Here is a 22,293-nt window from a genome sequence, read left to right on the forward strand (position 1 = left end):
AACTGTGCACGCAGCACGAGGAGGGACAAGCATTTACTCCATCTGCTTCTACATTTTGGATGTGCTGAATATACAGATAAAGGGACCTGCCATTCTCTAGATTATTAAAAGTAGGAACTTCTGCCACACTTTGCTGCATGTGGAACTTTCTCCTGGAAATGTTTTTAAGAATACCAGGAATCAGCAGAGCTGCTATGGTCTGTATAGCAAAACAGCTGCACTACTTCAGAACACTTTTTGTCCAGAGTCCCAGTAGCAATGACCGTAGCTTTGTTAGAATATAAGCCAAGGGCTCACCCCCACTGATGCTTTATATTGCTTGTATTTGGCTGTATCATTGACACCTTCCTTTATCTTCTTTAGTTCTCTTTCTGTTGATGAAATCCAATTTGCCAATTCAGAAAATCTGAAATAAAACATCACATAATGCAAAGCAAGGAAAAAGTTAGAAAAAAAATGCCACCACCAAACGGTCATCTCTTTAATTTAAGACAAAAATTATAAAATCCACTCAGAAACCCACAATTTGTGAAATTACTGCATAAAGTATAGTTTTATACTTGAAGCTAACAACACCATATCATTCTTTACATGCTACTGATCTATGATGACTTTTAGAGCAGTGACCACACATAAGGCTCTAGGAGATTCAGCTAGCAATTGAGCTGACACCTGTTCTTATAGCCCTTCCAGGTGTCCGAGTGCTCCGTTAGCTTTACGTATGTACTGTCTATCTGGGATTTGAGCTCCTTCAGGATTCGGTGGCTGCTTTCCAATGTAGCCCTGACTGGATCAGAAACTGGCAGTTTTTGGCAGAGTTCTTCAATCCGTTGTAGCCTTTTCTCACATAGATGGTAAGATCCCTTGTCACCGAAGAACAACTGATGGGAAATAAAGCAGAAAATTCAATGAAAATACAGGTTGGCAGAAATCACAAAGCATATCCATATATTTGTTATAAACTGTACTAAGTTCAAATAAAAACTTGATAATTTAGATGTGAACAGTGTTCGGTGGCCTAAGAGTTGGTCAGAGCTTCTGTTATTATTGACATTGAAATGTATTTCTGTAAATGCCCACACGGTGGCATATAATTCATACCATGTGTTCCTCGATCATCCTTTCATTGTCTTCTCTTGATAACACCTTGTTCTGTCGAGCTAGTTCAGCTTTGCACTCCTCCACTGTGACCAGGAACTTGCTTTTCTGTACTTCAATTTTCAAGTGGATCAAATGATATGGGGCTTCTGTTTGAAGATCCTACACACCCACAGGGGCAATAAACAAGCACAGAGATAAAACACTGCTCCCATTAACCTCAGTGTGAAGTTACTACAAATAAATTATCTAAAAACTGCTTATATAAGAATAAAGCATATATATATATATACACACACATGAACAGATGGGGGTTTCTCTGTACTCATTTAAGTAAATAAATCAACTCTGTTACCAATATCTCTTAGCTATATCATAAGGTCATAAGTTTCTGGGTACCAGAATATATATGTACAAGGCACATTACAGAGACATCTTGATTCTTGTCAAGATATACCAAATATTTCCTGTATAAAATAATAAAGCAAACAGTAATAGTGAAACTATATTCACAACTGCTTCCAGAGGTTCCTGTTTGCATGCTACTGAGAAGTCACTCATCCATCACTGCAGCTTTGACCTGCAATGTGCTGTAGCAGGCAAAAATTTCCATAGCTTTTGAGCAATGTTTGTTCAGTTGTTAGAGCCTTTGGCAGAAGACACAATTTAAACTGAGAGCCTGATCTCTTACAAATTTGTTTTGTAACAAAGGTTAGGAAAGTAACTGCAACCATCCAACATCAGCCAGCACCTATACTCAACAAACGTTCTTAACACAGATATCATTATGGCTGTCCGTAGGGGGAGAAATTAAGGTTTCATAATTAATATCTCACATTTCTTGACTTTTGACCACTTTACTTAACAGGGCTTTTTCAAGAGGGTATTTGTAGGTCATTCAATGTCACTAACCTTCCACTGCCTATGGAGTTTTCTCACAGCTTCCTGCAGGTTATGTTGCTCTTGTTCTGGGAGGATGTCAGTAAGTTCATCGCATGCTTTCAGAAAGGCATTTAGGACTCTCTGATCCAACTGCTTAAAGAATTCCTGAAGTTGAGGCAGAAAGTGAGAAGATGAGAAGATGAAGCTGGTTATTAATATGGTAACCTGGCAACGTGAAGTTCCCTAATGTTCCTGTAAGTTTTGAGGTTACTTCTGCTGCACTGAAGAATTTAAGTTCAAGCTAAGGAAAGAACTATTTCTAGCTATTTGAAGTCCAGCAAATTGATTTATTCTCAGCTAGCACACTGAGATGGTATTTTAACAAGAATACACCTTAAAGCTACATGCATAATTAATTGTTATAATATAGACATAGATATTAATTTGAAAAAAAAATATTAGTGGATGCATGAGACTGGCAAAAGGTAGTGTCCTCACTCCCAATGATTCTACTGGCAAAACCGACCCTAATTTCTAAGGGGTCTTCCCTCTTCACCTTCTGGTTGCTTACATTCATCAATAAGAGGGGTGACCTTTTTTCTTTTTTGTTTTTCAGTCTTAACATTATTTTGACCTGATCTGTATAACTTCTATACGTGAAAGAAATCCACATCAATTTTAAAATTACATGGACTTTTCACTTGTATGTCATGCACTAAAAGATTTCCATGAGGAAGGTCAGAGAATTTACTCACGCTATGTTTCCTGAGAAGTTCTTCAGGATTTCCTTTTTCTTTTAAGCAACAATTGGCAATCTGTATTACTTTCTCCAGTTCTGCTCTAGACTCCTCAAATTTCTTCATTAAACGGCTATTTGCTTCTATGTTTTTTCTCCAGTCACCAGCTTTCCTGACCATATTCTGAGTTATAAGCAAAGAAAATGAGCTGGCACTTTCTCACTGATTTTTGTTTGCTCTCTTTTAGCACAATCTTTCAAAAAATGCATTTGATTGGTGTCACTCTTTCAAATATATGCCATTCACAAGTGCTTCTTCCTTTCATGCTCCCATTTCCTCAATTTGTAATACTTACATTAAGACGCGTACTAATGTCACCCTTCATTCAAATAAAAATGGCTACAGATGTCTCTGATACCTTCAGAATGCCTCTGCCATTTGGCTAGTGTTTCTTTCCTGGAGCCTGCTTTCAAATGTAAAGAACCTGGTATGGCTAAAAGCTTGCCATTTCATTTTTCCTAGTAGCAGACTACCTCCTCCTACATGGCTCTACATGGATGTGGTTTGACCTAAGGATCCAACCAGTTCCATGCTACAGGTCTTCTGACCTGGAGGAGGTTTGTACAATTATCACACTAGTAGGCCAGATAAGCAACCACGTAAAAAACCACTTAAAAGACAGACAACAATTTTTGTGGTTTAGTTGCTACTCTGAAATCCTCTTGTTTTGAAAGCTTAGTCACAGCTCTTCATTATTCTGCTTTGTGCACTGCTTCATCCAGTGGTTACAATTCCATGAGCAAGTAACAAAATTTAGCAGGAGAAATGAACAGTTCACCAGTTCAACTGCAGGAGGGCATTTCCAACACTGCTTACTACTCATACCCTTTAACATCCTCACTGATTACAAACCCCACTGTAAGGAACTGTAATGATTTTACCCAGTGAGCTAATCAAATCTGTAGTTCTCAAACATCTTGCTAAGCCTTTTAGAATTTTCCTGATAAAAATTTGTGTATAATAGTAGTATCGTATAGGAACGTATTCTTTACATGAGAAAATGTCAGTTTCTAGACCTACAAATATTTTAACTCTTGAGTATGCCACATTTTGTGCGGTTATGCCATGTTTTATAAGTTTATTTTCTAACACAAAAAGAGATAAATCACCATCCATCTTTATAGAAACAGAATATTGATGTTCAACATGGTAAATTTACCAAGCTACAAATGTATCTGCTTCTGTTACTATAAGCTAAACTTAAATAATGATTTCTAAATTGGGTATCAAAACCCACTGATCTTTAACTACAACCCAGAAAATACAATATATATTTCAAAATCTACCTCTCAGAAACAGCTTTTTGCTGATAGGTGATTTTCTGCAGCTTAACTTCCACTTTAGATAGCTTTATCCTGAACGATAATTGCCTGAAAACAAATCCAATAAAACCCAACATCTGGGTATCTGACTCCAAGATAATGGTTAATTTCATGCTAGAGTGGGGCTAGACTAAGGCTGAATAGCTCCAAAAATATCAATATGGCTAATAACAACATAGAGCTCTACGGGTAAGGGGGATTATAGCCCAAAGTACACATCTTTACATTAACAAATGCAAATATGTATTTGAAACTTTCTATATTCACAATCCACTGTATTTTCTGAGGAACCACCAAGCCCAGCAATAGTAGCATTTGCAAAAGTTTCCATCTTCCATGCTTTGCATAAAAGGAGATGTATGGGAACATAAGAGCAAATAATTAGCCAATATAACAAAGTCAGGAGAAACAAAAACCAGTGCAGCCCTAACAGGTAGATTTCAGGCTACTCGTTCCAAAGTAGCCTGAAATGTGTGAAAGTTCTCCTTAAATCCTGGGTTCCTCTGAGACAGGCTCACCTTTGAATTACTGCATGGAGAACATGACCATCAGTCCCCTGACTACTTATTACCTAATACAAACAATTCCTTAATTAAAAACTTGATACCAGCGAGGAGAGCTCTCTATGACTGTAGCTATGGAGTGATGAAAAGGAGATACGGTAGGATGGATCAGCTACATATGTACAAGCGTTCAAAAATATGCACCAAGATACGACATAATTACCTGAAAAGTAATCTGAACTTGTGTAACTTTCTTCTGAAATGTTGACTGATGGAAATGCTGTAACGCTTTACTTGAAGCCACACACTGCAGGATACTCTGACTATTTCTCTCAATCAGGGACAAATCTTTCTTGCAGTTTTCTTGATAAGCTACCAAATCCTGAAAGAAAAAAACATATATCCACCCTGGCCAGGAATAAAGGAGAAAAAAGTTTGGCAAAATAACAGGAAGATATTTTTTGACAGTAAGAACAAAAGGGACAAGGTCAAAGCACCATGACAAACAGACCACTCAAAATGTTACATGGAATGACACAGACCACAAAACTTACTCCTTGTATACAGAGTCCTGTACCCAAATAGAGCTCTAGCTATCTACAAAAAAACCCAGAAGCGTGTACCCAAGCCTTTCAGGTAGTTTTAGATAATGTAGGGTCAATACATTATTCTGCAATTTAATTCTATGGGATGTCTATTTGTATTGTGTAATTGTAAGTAGGCAGCAGTGAAAACAATGACATAAGAATGACAACTCAAAATGGATAGCAGGTAGAGATGTTAAGTCTTGGCTTTCACCAAATTAACCTTTCATGTCAGCTATTTGAATTCAGATTTCATTACAAATGGCATTAAGTAATGAGAATTATACTTAAAAAAAGTAAAAGAGAGAGAGGAAAAGAAAACAGACATGAAGTTGCACAGGCTGATAAAAATGTTTAAAAAAACCTGCAGTGAGGAAACTGTTTTGCTATTCAAGGAACACTGTATTTCTCAGTAGAAAGCTCTTTTTACTCTCTGATCAGCAGAAACCAGCACCCTCCACACAACTGAGATTTTGGTTCCTTAGTTGGCAAATAAATGCAGAAGAAACATGCCTTTTTATTGTGACATTCTGGAGCAGGAGAACCTTCAGAAGTAACAGAAAGGAGCACTCTTATGAGCTCTTATAAGCTTGAAGTTACCAGAAGAGAAGACCCTTCTTGTTGAATTATTGGGCCAGTCTCCAGAGTCATTATATGTTTGAACTAATTGTTATATACACACACACAAAAAATTAAATTTCTTTGTTCCATTTTTTTTTTCTCAAGGGACTCTAAATGGCTTTGAAAGACTTCAGCTTCCCATAAAAAAAATCCATTTAATTATATTATCTGTCAAATCTGACCTAATGAAATGTGTACACCCATTTTGAGGGACTAGTTCTAGGCTATATATCACACATACACAGGGATAAACACCAGTTCCTACACAAGATCCTCGTATTTTCATTTAAATTTCCAAGTGAGTTCTGACTAGCTCTGAATTCCTCCAGAATGAAACGCTGGTTGGTCAGGTAGAAAAGTTAATGTTCTACTACAATGCATTTCAAATAAACCACTTTCAGACTTCTAAGAAACTTCCATCTTTGTCCAAAAAAAAACCTAGGGAAGTTCTTGATCATGTTATTCCTTCTGCTTAATAAAAACATCCAATGTATTTCTGATACTTCACTCCAATTCCCACTAGATTTAAAAAAAAAAAAAAAAAAAAAGAGAACTTCTACATTTACTTCTTGGATTGAAACCACAGGTACTAGGAGGGAACACAAGTTTCAGTCCTTGCATGTTTATGCCTAGCTGACTTTAAGATAGGCTATGTTTTTTGCCTGAGTATGAAGAAACGTTTGCTCAGCTTACCAAGTTGCAGTCCCAATTCCTAGAAAGCTAACTGTAAATACTCAGAGGCAGCAGATCTTTATAAGATGTTTTTGAAACTTACTTGGGCTTTTTGTTTAAGAAGAGTTGTAGGTTGTGCTTCAGGATCCAGGATAGAAATTATTTCATTGACTTTTTCAAGAGATTCATAAAAATGTGTGATTTGTTTCTCCAGTTCTTCCAGTGGAGACAGCAGATGCTGGCATTCATACAGCAGGGCACAGGAATACTCCTTAACCTTATGGCCATTTTAAAGAAAATAAATTATTTAAAGAGTTGTAAAATTAAATAAATAGCAGCTTCCTCTGCATGTGGGTTTATACAGTTGCTTCGTGACTCTTTTAAGATAGATGATTCCTGATCCTGTATTACTTCTTAAAGAAAAGAATGTTAAATTTAAGGATGGTAGTCTTAAAGTCTAAAAGAAGCAACCTTTTCTCTACCCTGAATCAATCTATTGTTACTATAACTGTGTATTTGCTCAAATGCATGTATCTGAGCATTTTTTAGGAGAGCTTACTATTTACTAGTTCAACAGTCAACAACATGTGTAGTAGGAAAAGTATTCTGCAACCTTGCTCAGCTGCTCTTTGATCCTTGTCAAAGTTCCAAGCATTTCATTCACTTCCTCTTGGGAAACCTCTTTTGTAACAAGTTGCGCTGTTCTTGTAACCATTTTGTACTGCGCTTCCATTGCAGGCAATTTCTGCTTAATATTCTGAAACAAATGTTTAAAAAAATATTTCAACAACAGCATTTAGGCATTCATAGGAGATACAAGCCTGTTCTCAAGAGATAAAAGATACATATATTCCAATTATCGAGTGTTTTCATCACTGATTTTAGTAAATACTGGATCATATTTCAAATGCATGAAAACTGTGCCAAAGGGTATCAGTCAGCTCATTTGTAACTACACAGAAAGAAATATCCAGTGGGAGTGTTTTGGAATGTCCTCTAGAAATGTCACTCATAGAATACAGTGATTTACATTAGCTGTAGCAGAAATTATACAAAGAAGCACCACTGACAAAAATAAATAGTAATAATGGAAATGTATACTAAAATAATTTCATGCTTTCAGATTTAAATAGTTAGAAGTTTCCCTTCTGTGAAGGAGAAAGAAAGGAAAGGAAGGAAGACACTCACTTCTAAATCTTGTACAAACATTTTGACATCAAGGAAGGACACTTCTACAGGGACTGAAAATTTTCTATTACTTCCATCAATAAAAGCTGTCAAATGGGCAACACCATCCAAGTACTCCTTCTTCATTTTGTCCAGTTCATCTGCTCGAGCATACTAAGAAAACGTAAAGTAAAAAAAAAAACAAAAAAAAATGACCACCCCAAATGAAACATCTGGCAGTTAAGTGATGACTTAACAGAAGCAGCATGTTTTCTGTGCAATTGTTTGCTGGAAAAATTGTATTCAACAAAATACAAAATAACAGAAAATAATCTTCTAAATGAGTTAGACACTAATTGTCTGCATTAGTTTCAATAGTGCTGATACTAAAAAGAAAAACATTTGTACAAGAGGTCAGCCTTTCTTAAGGTTTAGATTACTTGGAGAATGCCAGACACTCATTTGTTTCTAACCTAGAATCAAGACCTCAATTCATTTCTCATTACCTACCGTATAATTTTTGAAAAATCAGCAAAGAGAATAGAATACGAAAACCCAAGAAAAGCTAAAGGATGAGGGAAATTTCAGTAGAAGAACTGCTGGCTGGAGGAAGGGGAAACCTAGATCTTAGAAAGCGGAAAGAGCTGTATGAAAGAAACAGTGAAAAGCCAGTGAGAAAAACTATGTAGCCAGCACATGAAAGAAGCTGCATAAGTAGTGGAAGAGACATTTATGTCCTGGGCATTACTGTTTCCACAGTAAATCACCCTAAATATCATCTGCAAATAAAGCAGATGAGAACTTTCTACTCAACAGTTTGGAAAAGTTACAATAAAAAGGGGGCAATCATTATTTGCTTTTTCATGTAACTTGACTGCAATGGAAATAATCATGCTAGTAAAGAAAAGAAATTCAGCATCTTCAAATAGGCAAGTGGTATTTAAAATCACTGGAAGGGGAAAATATCACTAGATATATATTGACCACAGCAAAGATATTTTCTAATGGGTTTATGAAGCGTGAAATACTTCTGTATAATTTAACTCATGTCTTCTCTTTGCTTTTTAAAGAGCAAATGTAAAAACAACAATTATTTTCCAACCAGTTGAATCCCTTCCATGAGATAAAGGGTAGTTTTTTCATTTACTATCAGTGCCTCCTTGTGCGCAAGATAGAAGTAATGTCTGACCGATTTGGGGAAAACACTTAGTTAATCACAGAGTAGTAAAAAATATTCATTTTCACCATTTTCACTGTTTAGTTTTACAGAACTTTTACAATAACAATAGCTGCTTAAAACCAATCATTTTCTTTGAAGAACAGTAAAGGATATGCATAAATAATATTCACAATGTCAAGACAGGAGACCGTAAAGAAAAACTACAGCTTATACTAGATGAAAATGTCAAAAATTAAAATAAAAAGCTGTATAACCAAAAGATAAACAAAGGAAAAGCCCCAGTAAAAAAACCTGCTGACAGGGATTAATTTCTAATTTAAATGATGATGAACAGTTAGGCCCTTTAGTAAGTTGCCCTATAATCCTGCTAGTGGGGCAAATCTGTCTCGCTTGCATGGAAATGACAAAGTAAATATTTAAAAGTAACAACAGCAACACATACCTGCTTAACTTGCATAAACAATTCTCTCCATCTTCCATTTAGTAACAGAAGCTGCTGTTTAAGGTCTCTGGAAATGGTTTCATCACAAGTTTCAATCAGAAAATTACCAGCATCATTCATGGCTGTGTGCTGTTGGATCCAATGAGGTAAGTGCCGGAAGAAATCCTGAAGAAGAAAATGAAAACACCTTTCCAAAATCTTTTCAATTAGTCTTTTACTTAAATCATGAAACTAAAACTCAGTCACCAGCTAATGGCTTGATGAAACTCTTCGAACAATTATCCTCTGAAGCTCTTCATACTAGATATGCTGTAATAGAATTTTAATATCTGTGAACAAAACCTATGGAGTTAAAAATTACCACCAGTTTACTTACGGCTCATTTTACTCCACTGAGTAGCTTCAGTTAAAATAATGGAACATCTCCCTAAAAGAAAGCTCCATAACTGAAAACACTGTTAGGGCTCATCCAATTTCTGTGTTGTCTTGAAACAGTATGGGCTGACAGTAGCCTGGGCCACACACAGACTGTAGAGAGATTCTTCGCCTACTGTGAACCTTATGCAGCTTTCCAGGGTCCGGCATCCCAGAAGACCTGACAAGACTGCTTCTTTATTGCTGCTTCCTCCGATCTCAGAGTAGGTGACTGGGGAGGGGAAAGGGATGGTTGTCGCTGATTTTTTTCCCCCTGTTCTGGTGAGACAGCTGAAATAGCCCAGCCATAGCGCCAAATGCTTCTATGCATCTTGTAGGCAGGTACACACACGCAAATTGCTAGAGAAGACAGAGAACAAACTCGCTTCCTCCCTTTACACTCTTCAAGAGGATGGACAATTTTTCCTAAGGAAGGTATCTCCAGGCACTATGACTACAGCTATACCAGTAAACAAATAAGGAGTCAATCACTGACCCACGGTTAAACACATCTTCTCTGAGACAGTTTTGGCTTGTTTCTGATACCCTTCTCCCAAACAACACACAAGTCAATGGATGGTACATGGCAAGGACTGTTCCCAATAGACCGAATCATGAGGCCACCTTCTTTCAGGTGACACAAGGTTGCAAGCTGAACCATGCCACTTGGTCCTCAGGACTAAGGAAGGGGCACTGACCAATTTTATTTATAACTATCAATCTACCCTACAATTCCAAGATGGTTCATCTGGCAGTGACAGTCCCATGCAATCCTTTGCTCAGGGGTAGATGTGAAAAAGCCCCGTCCAACTGTACTGTCAGTCATCCCAAGTTTCAGAGCTACAGTTCTGAAACTTTACAGTTTATGCTTGTCAAAACTCATCCACATGTAAAAAGAGCTCTGATAGAACCAAAAATAAAATGTCAAATGGATATATACTGTTCAAATGAACATACATACAGTGTTTTAAATCCCTAAAGCTGAGATCAGTAGAGTACAGGTGCTCTGTACTGATGTATCGATGAATAAACTTAACTATCTCAGTGTATGTGTAGTTTGACTCTTCTACTTGCAGTGAAGCGTGACCATTGCTTTGTGCAAAGGCTACCCTCTCTGGGCACATCCAAGAGAAATTAAGTCTAATGAATCTGGCACTGGTCATTTCTCCATTGGTCAGGCTTACTAGAGGTCAAGAAGGAAAAAGCACATGGAGTAAACTCCTTGCATCCTTGCTCCTGCACACTTATTCCCACAAACCATTACTTTCCTCAGCCCCTGCTGGGGAGCCTCTCCATTTCAGAAGCCAACCTAAAGCATGTGTAAAATTTGGACAAGTGTGGAAGGTACTGTGAAGCACACCTCATTCTCAATTAAAACAATGCAGCCTTTTTTAAGGAAGTCCCCACATGAGATCTAGAAGCCCTCCGATACCCTTTGGATATAGCTGTTGGAGAAAGGTGTGGGAAAGCGCAGTTACAACATGATTATGATGGCAAATGCTTAAGAGGTACTGCAAGTAAATAAAGGAGATGTAGAAGGAGCCGTTTGTTCATGAATACATTTCCTGTTAAATTTCTAGTACTTTGCAATAGAAAAATCCAAGCGCATACTGATCTTTTTTGCAAGATCTTCAGTGTTATAGGTTCACAATAAGGTTTCTGAAAACAGAAACCACTGAAAAAGCCAACAAGCCACTTTCTTTTGCAAAAAGAACAGTGGTACTTGCTGGTCTTGAAATGATACAGAGACAAGGGAAAGAAGAAAGCATGACAGCATGGTAGGGGGCTAGGATAGAATATGGTGGGTTTTAATAATGCAGGTAAGGTTTGCAAATGAGCACCGATGAAATCTTTGCATCATATTACTGATATATTTGTGGTTTTACAGAAGAAATATTTGGAAATGCTTAAGAAAGTTTGATGCCGTATTCCAAGCAGTAGTTATCATCTTTCACCTGGGATTTCAGATGCTTGTCCTGAGGCTGTATGACTATTAATTGTAGAAATGAATATAAGTATTGCTTTTGGTTTTAATAACCAGATATTAAAACTGCTAAATCAGAACTATCCTTGGAACTACCTAAGTGAACATTATTGCTGCGGAGTGCTAGATTCAACATTAATAGTAGAAGTAACTTTTAAAATAAATCTCTCCGTCTACAGGTGGATAATGTTACCCCTCAGTAACCTTTAACAGTTTTAAGCCAATGTAATTTTAAGAAGAAATCAGCATATTAGGATGAATAATGCTTTCAGGTACAAGGTTTTCAACAAGGCTTTTTGAAACTTTTCATATGTCAGAGCAGTAAGAAGTACTTGTTGGATTTAGGTTCAAAACTGTATGGATATGTTCAGATTTCTGCCTTGAAAATCCTCAAATGTAGAATTATAAAACCGATCAGAGAAGTAATTATTTTGGTTTTATTCACATATATGGATATAAGAATATTTCATTTTAAACACTGCCAAATTAGTTACAGAAAACGTACACAAGGAGCTAAGATCAACCTGATCAGCTGAGGTCGTCCTTCCTGCTCAGTAATAGTAATTGTTTGTATTTATATTATGCCAGACTATTGAATCCTTTTCACAGGTTTATTTTTATTTTAAAAGTATATTCCATTCTTTTACATCCATTTAAATTAACAAACTTTTACCAAAAATTTACACTGTTCTGTCATGTAACATGAAACACTCATTCCTGACCTGATGTCAGTTTGACATCTTACAACCTGCGAAAACCATACTTTGGTGTTAAAAGCTGTATAGCTGCTATGTTGGGATTGGGTGAAAATGCAGCACCTATTAAATGCAGTATTATTGAAGTCAATCTGGGTTATTACTGAAGTTTCACAAACATAAATCTTAGCGCTTTGGTAGTCTAATATTAGAACAGGAGAAAAAAGACAGCAAAACAATCTTTATGGCTACAGGTCCCCAAAAGGAACTGTCTAAAATATTTCTAAAACACCAGGGAAATTAATTAATTAATTACCCATCAAACATAACAAAACATATTAATAATGTTGTCTTGTGAAGGCAACTAATACTGAAATCCGTCATCTATATGGTAGGAAAATCAGTGGAAAATAATATGATTTTCTTTACATGTTTTTATATGCAGCACATCACTACGCACTTTGGTCTTAAAAGCTGTATTTGCCTTTGAGTGAATCATGTAACATTCCTCTTTCTGAGCAATACTGCTGCCCTATATTCATGTCAAAGATGCTTCTAACCATGTTATCAGCGATGATGCCTTCCTCCATTGCGGGTATATATGTATATATCTGTACACGCTATACGTGCAAACAATGAAACACCTATGATGAATGTTGACAGCATGCCAGAAACTGGAAAAATCTCTCCCTTTTGCATGACATTTTGTAAAACAACCTAAGCAAATGCAAAAACATATCCCATGTTTCACAATTTACAAAATAGCCAGATACGTGTGTTAGTAGTGCATACCTTTTTAGAATGTTCAGGCTGATTCAGCATTTTTTCAGCATCTTCCAGCCAAGCTTGTAGACCTGCCACGGTGCTGCTATATCTGTCCCAATTAGCAATTACTTCTTCCAACATGCTTCTTACACTTCTCACCTCTACTGAGAGGTTCCTCCACTGTGCTGTTGTTTCATTCATGAATTTCATCACATTCTCAACTTCTTCCACTGAGATATAGGAAAGACATTGATTATTTTGGTTCATTATTATTTCTGTAAAGCTTAATTTTATGTTATACTTATCGATTCTCATCAGGGAATTATATTTTACTGCAGCTTCTATCGCAGCAGGCTTTTATATACATATTCTCAGTTCACAGCCCAATTTTAGTGCAGAATTATGACTGAGAAATTAAACCTGTGAACTAAAGACTAAGGAAAATACATAAAATTATATTAGAACAGTCACACTACATATTCAGTGTGGTGTCCATTTCTAATCTGTAATAAAGAAATCAAGAGAGAAAGTTTCCTTAATAAAGCAAAAAACAATAGACGTATAATTTACAAACACGTATTAAGTCTGCATTGAAAAGTACTGAATGAAATGCTGGTCTTCCTTCCACTAACTTCCTTCCACTGACTTTAAAACCAAACTGCTGCTAATTTTTGCCTTTTAATTTTTGGTATTTTCCTCATGGCAATAAAGGAACAAGTGTGTCCTCACTCTAAAAAAAAAAAATAGAGAGAAGAAAAAGGACCCAAGCAGGTCCTGAGACTTCATAAACAAGCAAAATATAGATAATTTAAAAAACATTTTTAGCTAAGGTGCCCTTTAAGTTGCACAGCTGTTTCTGAAATCAGATAAGTGAGTAGGTGCCCTTTAGAAAAGAACTTGTTATTGGATTTTTTAAAATAGCATTGAATAAATCTATTGATTTTATTCTTTGTAAGTATACCTTGCAAAAAGTTGACTTTTGTAAAACTTGAGTGTTACCATCATCAACTTAAATTTCACAACAAAAAAAGATGTTCATTTTCTCTCCACATCTGCTAACCACTTTAGCAGCTGCAGCAATCCTCCACCCACATTATTGTGTTATCTCCCCAGCAAAGGTTAAAGTGATCTCACATCTCTAACTATCTAGGTCAAATATTGCCCTCATGCATTCTCACTGTCCTCAGCAGTGTTCAGGAATTACAGGAGGCAGCTGTTGAATCAGCTACACATTCTTGTCATGTATATCCATACTTCAGCTATCATTTGGGTTCCTCTTATAGATTTTCAGTTATCGAAGAATCTTCAATAAATCGGGGGATACTTTTGCTACCTCAATACTGGGACCCACCCTTTGTCTTTTTCTAGTGAATGAAGCCAAGCCAGTGGCCATCTCCAGGCACCAGAATATGACCTTCCCTACTCCTAATTTGGTCTCTGGCACACTTTTGGCCCAAATCAAAAACACTGAAACCATCCAGAAGTTAGCATGGACGGAGGACCTCTCCCATTAGGAAATCTGAACATGACCACCCTCTTGTGGAGATTAAGAAATCTTAGCAGGAGGGCAGGCTGCTCTGTACGGGCTGGTTTCATGCTAGAGAATATGTGAAACTGCTACCAGAGGCTGTAGCCTCTCTGGTGAGCTGCAGCTGCTGTACAGCTCTGCTGCATGGAAGGAACAAATATTAGGAGATCTTTTTGGAGGACACTTATGTCTAAAGAGATTAAAATGGTGTCGCTATGGTGGAAGAAACACAGGCATTTACCTGAGCCATTTGCTTTGGCGTACATTTCAGCTGCTCTTTTCAAGATCTGGTAAGTGACTTCATACTGCTCAAAGAACTTACTATTTTCAATAACAGACTGAAAAGAAAAAGAAATTACAACAGACAAAATACAGATATTAGGAATAAGGATAATTTCCATGACATTACATCAGGACAGTGATGACAACTTTTAACTTCATTATTCCTCCATTCATTTTTTTCACCATTATAAAAATATTTAAATTATTGTCACTATAAAATAATATAAAAATTTCACCTTTTCAAATTAATGGTACAGCAGAGCTTCCCTTTACAAACACAGTTTATTTACTTTGCATATGGAAAGATTATTTAATATGTTCTTAGTCTGCTAGTTGCTGACTTGCTGAAGCTCACTAGTATATGATACTTTGCGCAGAAACTAAGCAATTAAAAGTTATTTAATGGAAACTTTTTTACACTGAAATCTAAGTGGACTCATTTTAGTAAAACAGAAAATTTCATCCATATAGGTCACTACAAAAATCAAACCCAGTTAAATTTTAAAAATTGTTCCTGTATTAAGCCTTTGCAGAAAGACAGGTTTTACTTTAAGAGATGAAAAACATTTGGCTCATCCTTCAGTTTTCATTTACCTCCTTTGTAATTGGTAAAAATAAGGAAATACTGCACAAAGAGATGCTGCTTTTCCAAAGTGTGACACAGTGCTTTTACTTTGTGAGTGATGTTTTAGCTGTGTAACATCTTACAGCGCAATGAGTAATTTATCTGGAAATAGTTTGGTCACAAAGTTATGGGTCTTTATAATTGATGCCTCTTTATCCCTTATGGCAAATGACACTGACTTATTTTTAAATGTCTTTCAGATATGTTACTTCCTTTAAATGCGATATATGATTACATCTCTATATTATGGGAGCATATTATACCTTGCATTACCACTGCTAAAATAGGAGGAAAGACCTGCTTTTTGACAGGGATTTCATATTGCCTTACCTAATGTACTTATCGAGAGTTTTGGAATAGTTTTGTAACTTCTAGTACCTCCCATGCCTCCTTAGTTAAAGATCTGCAAAATTCAGGCATGTACATCTCACACACGTCTACACAAGCTTTGGAATGTCAGAAGAGACAAAATTCTATGTGCACTAGTGTGACTTCAGATGAAGTCAAAGTTCAATGTACTTTGAAGAGAAGAATTAGATCTTGTGTATTCATCAACCCACTTTATATAAACACAAAAAACAGGTTTAAAAATTAATCTGCCTGCCAGTATATATCTAAAAATCTTCTATTTTAAAACCTTTTACAGTTGGTATGTCAAATCACCACAGGTGTCTCATAGGTAATTTAGAAATGTGTTTATAACAAAGGAAACAATAAGTCAAGGACAATGAGACTTTTTCTCTGCTCTACTGTTAAAAAAAATATCTGGCATGTGTAAAGACCTACATGTTTTACCATGAATTATGTGATAAACTCCTGACTTTCACTTTTGCCAAACCCATACACACAGACATTTTACCCTGAACCAAAAACTGCAAGACTTCACATGAGATATAGTACAAGACTGTCAAACTACTTATGTAATACTGATCTCAAAAGCAACTGGAAATAATTTCAAAAATTAAATATAGGCATTTTATTGATTAATATTGTCTCCCATCTGACAAGATCCCTTAAAGAAAATATCTTGCTTTTCACAGATTTGTATAGCATATGGTGCTAAAAAAGTGCTAACACAGCAATGCCAAAACACAGTTCCCTGGGTTAAAATGCACGGATAACTGTACCCAGTATCTTCATTATAGCTGAGACTTTGGTACAGTATATTCTTCAGGTTGATGGTGTACGATTTATGCTGACCTTTACTTCTGGTATGTGACAGACAGGTGAAGAGAAGATGGGATAAAGTAACAACCATCACTTTTATTTTTCAGCTACAGTACACAAATATTTTTCAGGCATATGTTCTATCCAGATCCTAACTACGCATGTTCCTAGAATGCTGACATTTCTTAGTCTGCTTTGGCAGACAAACAAACTTACAATTTTATCTCCTACTAATATAGTCACTGACTATAAGGTACTGACTACAGCTTTCTGACGTAAGACTCCTAATCTACTGAAAGAGTAACACTTGGCTCTTGGTCCTAGATAATTGCTCCTGGGTAAGCCAAAGCAAATAGTCTCTTTCCATCACTGGACACCTGGAGGGAGCCAGAAGTCTGTGATTAAATAATCATCTGAATTTTGCAAAGCTTGTCTAAAACAAGGCCTAACTCCTGACTTTTTATTTGCCCCTTACTGCTAAAATTTAAACACAGAAAGGCAAAAGTGTGAACAGGTCTTCAACTGGCACTTTGCAGAGGAACTATATTGAGTTTGAAGTTTTCTTCCAAAGCAATAAAAAACACCAGGCTGTGGGCACATCAATAACTGTCTTTATACAGTTTCCTGGTTCTGAACGGTTTTATAACTGTATGAATTCTTTCCAAACTGAATTTTCCTGGGCAGTTTTCCTTGTATGGATTAGATTAGATAGATGAGGAAAAAATTTAGCCTAGCCCTGCTTTTGAAAGAATCCCTCACAGCCTAATGTAAAAGCACAGCAGTGGTGGTGTTCTACCAGCCACTTGGAACTGCAAGTGTAGGTTTAACAAGATCCAGCAGTGTAAGACTGAAAGGGAACATATCAATGAGCATTTGTAAGTCAACAGCCTCTGTTTCTTAACATGATTTATAGGTGATGCAGAGCTGGAGCAATCTCTTTCCAGAACAGAAATAAAGTGATGGGTTTAATATACTAATGCTGAGCAGGAGAAGAAAAAACATTCCTTAAAAGAATAAAACGACTCCTGTATCAGTACAGTATATTGAACAAGTACACAGAGGCATCATAACTTTTTTTTTTCTTCATTTGGAGGACATTGAAAAAAAGTACTGGGGGGGATTGCATGCAAAAACTTAGTCTGTTTATAGTCACTATAAAGTGCAGCTATGCAGTTGTAAAAGAAGATTAAATTAATTTCTTTGAAATTACTACCTAAGGTAAGTAAAAATCTAGGATTTAGAACGTCCAGATATGCTTAGTAAGTTGATGGTCAGACAGTTAGAAACTGGGACATTATTTCTGGTTTTGAAGAGATGGTGCAAAGAGAATAATTTTCATTTTTGACTACAGTTCCTCCATAGGGAAGACAGATTCACCTCTGAAAAGATATCCCATAAGAATACAGTCATAAAGTTGATGACTGGCAAGTCTCATTTCTGTTTCTATTATTTTATTAATTTCCAGCAATCTTAAATATTAATATTACCAAAAATAATTATAAAAAGAAGACAAACCCAACTTACAATATAATTTTGAAGAAGTATTTCCACCGACTCTCGCCTTCCATATTTGATAATCCATGATTTTAACTTTGATTCTGCAAGGACTAAGAGTGACAGTAGACGGTACTTCAGTTCCAGAAACTCCATCTTCAACAGATGGAGCTCAGATGAAGAGACAACAAAATTAAACCTATAAAATGAATCACACTGTAGTAAAATACAGCAATAATCATCTTTGCAGGAGAGACTGAAAGCTTTAGTTACAGTTCATATATTTTTATAATCTTTCACCTAATTCAGAGTCTACAAACATTTAATTATGCATGATGATTTCTGATGACTGCTCCTGAATAGAAAATTAGTTACATTTCTGTTTGTTCATAGAAATCATCAGTTTACATCTGTTACTAAGTTTTGCAAAGTCATTTTTCTTTTCTTTTTTTTCACATGCATCCTGGCTGTTGTTATATAACATTTCTTCCAGGAACAAGTAATAACAGGATTGATGTAAAAAAGTATTTCCTTCCAAAACCCATAGCTTATTTTGATTCTCGTCAATCTTGAATTCATCAGGCTTTTTGTTATATTTTTATGTATATCCTAGGAGGTTTTTCCTTCCAATTTTTTCATGCTTGCCACTGAGAAATGTAATTAGACAGTGATTTCTACATGAACAGATTAAAAAACAAACGGGTTCCTTTTCATTCACAGAGGTTTTTTATTTCCGATTGAAAGCCTTACCTCTCTGCCATATCCTCTAATTGGTCAGGTGGAACAGGCACTCCGTTAACAGACCTTGCTCTGTGGATCTCATGGAATGCCTTTTTGTGGCCATCTATGTTTTTCAGCAGATCCTGATTTGATTTTAAGAAAGAGAGAGAGATTGAAGGAGGGGGGGGATCAAGACAGAAAGAGAGAGGAGGCTCACAGTAGGCTATCTAACTAATAAGCACAATTTTAAGCCTGCACTGATGACTCAATGTAGTTAACTATTTGATCATTCTCTCACATTTGCATGCAAGGTTATGCATACCACAAAAGCACTTATTCAATTTACATAGGGAACCCCCTTATAAGATGCTCTGCTGAAGCTGTGTCTAACAATTATGGAAGATTTTAAAACAGAGGATACACTGCAAAGGTTTAACAAAACAAAATCTCTTAACTGTATCAATCCCTGAAATGCAGTCTGCAAATACTCTAACATCACAACAGCATAATCTTGCTACATTTATTCTTTACATCTTTATAACAGATACTAACCTTTATTAAGTATAGATTCAAATTTCCAGCAACTAATCTACTCCACTATATATAGGCAGAAGATCCATAGCTCCTTATGTAAGTGCATATTCAATATTTAGTGAACTTTTCACTCTCTCAGCATCAAAAGATTTCAGGATCGCTCTCTCTATATTACACGAACAAATGCAGAATGTGGTACCCGACCTGTATTCCTGTGATAAGAATTGTACCAGCAAAAACCTTGCAGCAGAGCACATTTCAACTGTAACTAAGCAACACCGCTTCAAACGGCTTCCCGGAGATTACATATTAAAATGAATGACTGCCAGTAGTCTTTGAAGAGATACCGTAACAATAACGCGTCAAGTCCTCAGTGGCTGAGAGGACACAGAACAGTGGGTATTTTACTGCATACAGACAGCTCGTGGCACAAAGTGCTCAGAAGCTTATTAGCAAAGGAAATAATACAAAGATCACCCTTTCTCACCTAGGGGAACAAAATGCAGGCTTGTATATTGATCACAGATGTCTGTCTATTTCTATGTCCTGAAGGAAGGGTTTCTCCCCAGTGAACACCCAGTGTTTGCACAGCAGAAATGGTAATTCACTGGCTCAGCTTACCAAATGGTCCCACCATCCCCATCAACTCACCTATATTTTCATTGTTTTCCACTTCAGCCAACACCTTGTTGTGATGAGAAATGAACTAGGCTTTCTAAGATGAAAGTGATGCACTGATTTTACTATGGCAAAAATTCTACTGAGGGTATCCTATGACTAACATACTCTCACATAAAGGAAAGACTTGGAACAAGTATCTCAGCTAGCTGCAGTTGAGACCTTGCCAGACAAAAAGGGATACCCCTAATGTGCATTGGTAAGTCAAAATGAAACCCAATAGTTTCATCCAACATCAACTGGAAGCACATGAAAACATCTATATGGTGTTCTCATGGAGCGAAATTCTGCTCTGCAAAATGACCCTCAACAAGCAGGGGTGTTGTCTTTAGTTTCTGGATCTTGGTGACAATATTAACTAAAATAAACTTAAGTTCTTGCCTGAATCCATGAAGGTTTGTCCAAATAAGCTGGTACATTTTGTATTAATTTCAAATTTGCTATAAGCTATAAACTTCATTAAAATAATCCATTGTCTGATGAGACAAAGATATAAAGTGATGATGTTATCTGAACAAAACCATAACAAACAAACCCCATCAACTTCCTAGGAAACAAGGACTGAAAAAAACCCCTACTAATGTATTTCTGGTACTATCCAGTAGCACATTAGGATTCATCAATGCAAATCTGAGCAACAAAACAAACTCCAGGAGCAGATATAATTACCCATGCTTCTGTTGAAGCTTTCCCCATCCCACTCCCATGGGAAAACTCCCCTGGCACAGAGTAATCTAAATCAAAATTTATTTGTTGGCATAGAAATCCCTCACCATAGCATTTCTGATGCAAAGAAAACACAGCTTAGGACATACTCTTTTGTGTTTCTTATACATGTATCAAAGGAGGTCTATAGTGTTCACATTATAAGAACAAATAAGATTTGACTCACTTTTTTTAAACCAATGTCAAATCTTATGAATCTTGAAACATTTGATGTTAGCAAGAAAGCTAATGAAATTTAGCATTACAAGACACTAGGCCTTGAAAGAAAACAATATCTTCCTCATAGATCTTAATATAATTTTGGTAAAGTTTTATTAGCCACCACTTCAGTTAGAAGAGCTGCCACTGTTCTAATAAAGAGTAATCAGGAGAACTGACAGATCTTCCAGGTAAACTACCATTGTCTGTCACAGCTGTTCCAAGATGACCATGAAACTTAACAGCTTTTCATTATATGGTATTACTTTTTAATAAAAAACCCCAGCCATATCCACAACACAAAAAATAACAAAACTAAAATCAAGTTTTAAAACAGTAGCGATAGAGGAAAAAAAGCAATATGAAACACAGCCTTACTGCCACAAGTGCAGCCTTTCTTTACACCACCCTTTTCCTTCCTCTATCATATTTACTGGTTCAGTTTCTTTTATCACCTCACCATCAATTTCTGTCTATACTTTTCTCTTATATATTACATAAATGCACAGTCAAACCTCACTTAATCTTATTTTTCCCCCAGTGCATATCACCTGCACTGACTATCGGCATACTTAGTATGTTTCCTCTCTCCTGTTTCACCTAATAAGTTCCTATTGGTTGAACTACATACCCAACTTATGAGCTCCCTATGGAATTTTACCCAGCAGAAATCCTAGAATAGGGGAACAATTAAAATATTAATACCTGATATCTTTCAGACAGAATAAGCAGGAACATTCAAATGCAATTTTGAATATTGCTTGTAAGATACACTGATATCACAGTTCAAGTCATTGCTAAAAGACACCTAGCTTTAGCTACCGTCAAGATGGCACCACCCACAGAAGCTAGAAATAATTCTTTGTATAGCATGGAACATTTACAGCTTTGGAAAAAATGAAATATACTGTGCAGAATGAATGCATGTAGATCTACCTTATGTTGTTCAAGTTTCCGGTGTATTATATTTGCTGTTTCCTCATGAGCTTGCTGAACAGTTATTTCTTCCCCCAGAGCAGCCTCTGCTCTATAGAGCCAAGCACCTATGGTACCCAAAGGTGCAGGAAGAGATTTATCAAGGTGTATGTGCCAATCATGTAGCTAGGAAATAAAAGTAAGAGGATTGAACTTCCTTCCTTGCTTAATTATACAAACAAGTATCTTGAGAAAAATCAGACTTTATACTGTAAGACAAAACCCCCACATAATATAATA

General features: G+C 36.3%; 1 protein-coding gene across 1 annotated transcript in view; it reads right to left on the bottom strand.

The window, feature by feature from the left end:
• Positions 1 to 22,293, bottom strand: part of SYNE1 (spectrin repeat containing nuclear envelope protein 1) — a 310,687-nt gene that overhangs the window by 201,509 nt on the left and 86,885 nt on the right. Inside the window, exons 12-26 of the mRNA XM_064447054.1 lie at positions 22,015 to 22,179; positions 18,973 to 19,085; positions 18,253 to 18,421; positions 14,896 to 14,992; positions 13,154 to 13,356; positions 9,269 to 9,433; positions 7,668 to 7,820; positions 7,093 to 7,236; positions 6,583 to 6,756; positions 4,826 to 4,984; positions 2,736 to 2,900; positions 2,011 to 2,145; positions 1,102 to 1,260; positions 673 to 881; positions 298 to 406 (exon numbers count right to left, since the gene is read on the bottom strand). Of these exons, the coding sequence (XP_064303124.1) occupies positions 298 to 406; positions 673 to 881; positions 1,102 to 1,260; positions 2,011 to 2,145; positions 2,736 to 2,900; positions 4,826 to 4,984; positions 6,583 to 6,756; positions 7,093 to 7,236; positions 7,668 to 7,820; positions 9,269 to 9,433; positions 13,154 to 13,356; positions 14,896 to 14,992; positions 18,253 to 18,421; positions 18,973 to 19,085; positions 22,015 to 22,179 (2,319 nt within the window). The remainder of the gene's footprint in view (positions 1 to 297; positions 407 to 672; positions 882 to 1,101; positions 1,261 to 2,010; positions 2,146 to 2,735; positions 2,901 to 4,825; positions 4,985 to 6,582; positions 6,757 to 7,092; positions 7,237 to 7,667; positions 7,821 to 9,268; positions 9,434 to 13,153; positions 13,357 to 14,895; positions 14,993 to 18,252; positions 18,422 to 18,972; positions 19,086 to 22,014; positions 22,180 to 22,293) is intronic.

The sequence above is a fragment of the Phalacrocorax carbo genome, chromosome 3 (assembly GCF_963921805.1).
Source record: "Phalacrocorax carbo chromosome 3, bPhaCar2.1, whole genome shotgun sequence".
Lineage (NCBI taxonomy): Eukaryota > Metazoa > Chordata > Aves > Suliformes > Phalacrocoracidae > Phalacrocorax > Phalacrocorax carbo.